The sequence below is a fragment of the Argopecten irradians genome, chromosome 12 (genome assembly GCF_041381155.1).
Source record: "Argopecten irradians isolate NY chromosome 12, Ai_NY, whole genome shotgun sequence".
In the NCBI taxonomy this organism is placed as follows: Eukaryota; Metazoa; Mollusca; class Bivalvia; order Pectinida; family Pectinidae; genus Argopecten; species Argopecten irradians.
Genome location: NC_091145.1, coordinates 24,033,376 through 24,038,269, shown reverse-complemented (window position 1 = coordinate 24,038,269; position 4,894 = coordinate 24,033,376). Strand labels below are relative to the sequence as shown.

General features: G+C 33.4%; 1 protein-coding gene across 1 annotated transcript; it reads left to right on the top strand.

Annotated features, from left to right (window-relative positions):
• LOC138336369 (GTPase IMAP family member 4-like) lies at positions 1 to 3,872 on the top strand. The gene is made up of 3 exons (XM_069285839.1): positions 1 to 286; positions 1,022 to 1,064; positions 2,726 to 3,872. Exons 2-3 carry the CDS (start codon positions 1,022 to 1,024, stop codon positions 3,388 to 3,390), a joined length of 708 nt encoding a protein of 235 aa, XP_069141940.1. The 5' UTR covers positions 1 to 286; the 3' UTR covers positions 3,391 to 3,872.
• Positions 3,873 to 4,894: the final 1,022 nt, after the last annotated feature.

Below are 4,894 nucleotides of genomic sequence, written 5' to 3'. Positions count from 1 at the left end.
GTCAGGTATCACTCAGACCTCGCGTTATCATACCATCATAATAATTATAATGTGATGCTGCACTTTTTTTTTATCTTATCTTATCCACACAGCCGGTCTCTCAAACATCCGTCTGAATGGCTTAAGCTTAATAGTATGAGAGATATTCTGAAGGAGTAGTATATTTTACGCAAGGAAGATTAGATACCGTCGCAATAGATCGGGCATATATTTGTGCAAAGCAACTGGAGCGTCTATCTTATATTTTTGAGGAACCATAAACGGCTGGATTTGGTTCTTGTTCAAGGTAAATATGTATAATACATATATATATAGGATGTTAAATTTGATCTATGGAAGCCTTGGCTTATTTATGTCTCACAAATAGTGAGGAAAGCATAGGCTATGGGCCTAAACAATTTCATACTTTGACAACATTTATAACTGTACTATTTACCTCAAAATTACCACATAGGTGTGGTGAAAGTTAGAAAATTCTATCATGACGAATCGATTGCATATGTGTAGGCATATGACAGGGAATATAAGAAATGTAAAAGTTCAAGGACGTCCCTCCTTTAAGTGAAATATAGACGCTAAGGATTACTTCCACTATAGATCACAAGCACTGGAAACGTGAAACTATAACCTTTACCATAACGACGTTTTGTTACCCTCCTCTCCCCCTCCTCTTCACCACCCCTGTGATTATCTTTATATAAAAACACTTTACACTAATACTCCCATCTATTTGTATATATCTGGTACTGAGTACTGGAGGTTTCAAAAGTGAAATTGTATAATATTTAAACAGCCACAATTTTCATTTCCCAGCAGTTTTCGGAGAGCTGCCAGGGTTTGGAGCCCTGGTATCAGCCCCATCACAGCATCCCCTCATACAGGAGGACATGTTTCAATGTTTGCTCATCACTTCCAACTTAATGTATTATTGTCGACACTCCCTGTGTCCTTATTAGATAATTAAGACGTTCACGTTTGAATTAGTTTACTCAATGATCTCTATTTATGTCCGTTTTTACAGATGGCTGCGGCACTAAAGAATTTGTTTTCGACGACAGACCAAGGTACATTTATAAATGATAAAATAGCGACTATTCACCTTTCTCTAATCATTACGTCACTGCTTCAGATGGCAAAACAGCGAATAGAATCTCCCCTTTTAAGGATGTACTCCTCTGAGAAGTCAAAATTTTCTTGTATTAAACTTTTTTTCTCATATGGATTTTTGGAAATAGGAGTTCATGCCATAAAAGAAAATAGAAGAAAAAAACATATGTCCGTGTGCTCTTTTTTGAGCTATTGTCACTCAAAGATACCTAATTGACAAAATATTGGATTTTATGGGAATTTTGCCGTTTTGACCATATACACAATAGATTAAAGCCATAATTTCCGAATGAGGTGTTTGATATGTATAAATGTTTGTAGAATTTATTTTCTAGTAGTCTTCTTTAAAAATATACCAGTTTTGATCAATAAGACTACATTTTTTTCTCAGAATAACAGCATATGCTACCCTTACCCCTTAATTTTGAGCTTCAAAATGCACCATTTTCAGCAATTTTTGCCAAATTTAGCCCTTTATAGAAAAAGTTCTGGTATTAAACTTTTGTTAATATTTTGCTTATCAACAGGGAAAGGGTTGTTCTTTCTAAATCAGGCAGAAAAATTGGGGGTCTGTGTGCTTACTTTTTTGCCCCATTTCAATATTTGTTATTTTTCAGTATTTTCGAATAAAAAATAATTGTGCTCAAATCACCATTAAATGTAAAAATAAAGAGACAAACGTGTATCATATCACACATTAATGCTCAATATTTTAATTACCACGAACCCAGTAAAGATTTACAGCAAAAATTACCTCGATACAGCTAAAAATACTGGAGCAGTGATAATTTAAGTAAAAACAATTTCAGTAAAAAATGGTAAAACTGTGGCTCTACTCAGAGCGAAAAAAGACACAATTTCAAAATGGCCGCCAAATGGGCCATTTCTTAAAATCCCCATATAAAAAAAATCTACTAAAGATAGAAATGTAATTTTTTGACAAAATTTGCAACTGGTAACTTCCTTCAGATATTGATAGATTTTATTTGAAAATCTCATAACTTCTTTGATCTATGTCGAAACGAGACTTTAACGGGACTGAAACCTCAGAAGAATACAACCTTAAGACCCTGTATTATCACATCTTATAAGCAACTTTACTTTTTTGTTTAGGAAAGGTAGTGGGCCTGTTAGTTTTGATTCAATGTACCAATGATCCACGTACAGTATATGTATAAATAAATCAAACAATGGTTCTGCTGCCCTTTATGAATAACTTTATTAATAATTAACTAGTACCAATGAAGACTTTATACTTATAAGTGTGTGTTATACTTCAGTATAAATAAAATACTAAAAAAATATTCTATTTCATCATATATATACTGTTAGAGGTTAAAATTTCGCGGGTAGTTTATTGAAATCTGTGAATTCATAACACTAGCGATAATTGCTACATTATTGTACCATCGTCGCGACTTATTTTAACTGTGTACTCTATCCGAAATAACACCGTTCACAAGCGGTTATACTAAAACAATAATACAAAAGAAATATTAATTATATATAAATTTTACTGATATTTGAATATTGCATTTAGAGGAATCACACTGCGAAATATGGACCCGCTAACTTAACGCACTATACAGCAGATATTTTATTTTCATTTCTTTTTCAGTGGCGCCATTGAGAGTTGTTTTACTTGGTTCAACTGGATCTGGGAAAAGCACTACGGCTAACACGTTAATTGGTGGTAAGAAATTTAAGTCTGCAGCTAGTCGTGATTCTGTCACCAGCGAGTGCAGTGTTGAAGAGGTAAACAGATTCGGTACAAGCCTGGTGGTGGTGGACACTCCCGGTATATTTGATACGACGATGTCAGAAGACGATCTGAAGGTGCAGTTAATGGAAAGTACACATCTTGCATGTCCTGGTGTTCATGCATTTCTCCTTGTGATGAGAATCGGTGAACGAAGTATTGATGAGAAAGACCGGAAGTTGTTTGACAAGATAACTAAATTTCTTGGCAAAGAATTTCTTGGCTTCACTATAGTTGTCTTTACCGGAAAAGAAAGTCTTGACGAGGATGAAGTCGATGTGGCTCAGTTTATATCTGGTCTACCAAGTACATATAAAGATTTCCTAAAATCGTGTAAAGGCGGATATCTTGCAATCTCAAACGTTGGTAAAGAAGAAAAGGAACAAGCTGCCCTGCAGGTTATTGTTAAAGTAAAAAATCTTACTCAGAAAAATGTTGGCAGGTATTACCAGAACATATTGTTTGATGAACAAAATGAAGAGATTCGAAAAAGGATGGAAATAATCCTTAAGAGAAAACGATGACGTCCAGAACAAAATCAACCAGGCAGAAACAGAAAAACAACGTTTAATGGCAAAATTCAAAGATCATAAGTTAACCGAAGATCAAAGAAAAGAACTTAAAAAAATAGAAAACAACTTATCTGAACTTCGCAAAAAACTGACAGATAGAAAGGTCGCTCGAATCGCTGCAAATCATGAAATACAACGTGCAAAAACCATGAAAAAGGTACTAGTTGTTGGTGGTGTTGGCGCTGCCGCTGCTGCTGTCGGTGCTGCTGCGGTTACTGTCTCCCCTGCAACAGTAGTTGCTGGCTTGGTTGCTGTAGCATCCAAGAAGAAACTTGGATAAAGATAAATGAAAAAAAACTGACATTGAAAAGACATAATCTTAATTTGAATCATATTATAAATTCACAAGACCTGAGCATGACCATAATACAATATCCATTGTTAGTGGACTCGCATGCTGAGAATTTTCTATTCTTTTGCGTAAGCGCACATAGAGTTCAACTAAAGGAAAGGACATAGACTCAGAAAGAATAGTTTAGAGTTTGTTTAACATATGTTTTTCTTACGTTTTTAATATATATTTGCCGAAATATGTTAAAATGTTATCATATATATATAGATCATCATTTTTCAAGTTAGTGGCTCATCGTTTAAAATATTGTGTTGATTTTATTAAGGATGTACACCTTTGAGAAGTCAAAATTTTCTTGTATTAAACTTTTTTCTCATATAGATTTTCGGAAATAGGAGTTGATACAAAGAAAAAGGTACAAAAACATACGTCCGTGTGCTCGTTTCTGAGCTATTGTCACTCAAAAATACCTAATTTACAAAATATTGGATTTTATGGGAATTTTGCGGTTTTGGTCATATACACCTGAGATTAAAGCCATAATTTTTTTATGAGGTGTTTGATATGCATTGATGTTTGGCAAACTTTATTTTCAAGTGGTGTTCTTAAAAATATAGCAGTTATGATTAAAAATTCTCAGAATAATAACGATTTATGCTACCCCTACCCCTTAATTTTGAGCCAGATTTTAACCTTTATAGAAACAGTTCTGGTGTTTTGCTAATATTTTGCATATCTTTGAATATCAATAGGAGAAAAGGTTGCTCTTTTTAATTCAGGCAGAAAAATGGGGACCCGTGTGCTTACTGTTTGCCTCATTTCAATATCTATTATTTTTCAATATTTTAGAGTAAAAAATAGAAGTGCTAAAATCACCATTAAGTGTTAAAATTAAGTGACAAAAGCAATTCTTTTTTAATTCTTTTTATTTTGATGACCAAGAAACTAGTAACGAATTACATCAAAAATTTGCTCGATATAACTAAAAATACTGGCGAAGTAATCATTTAAGTAAAAAAAAAATCAGCAAAAAATGGTAAAACTTTGGCGCTACTCAAAACGAAAAAATGCACATTTTGAAAATGGCCGCCAAATGGAACATTTCTTAAAATCACCGTATAAAAAATGTACTAAGAATAGAAATGTAATTTTTTGACAAAATTT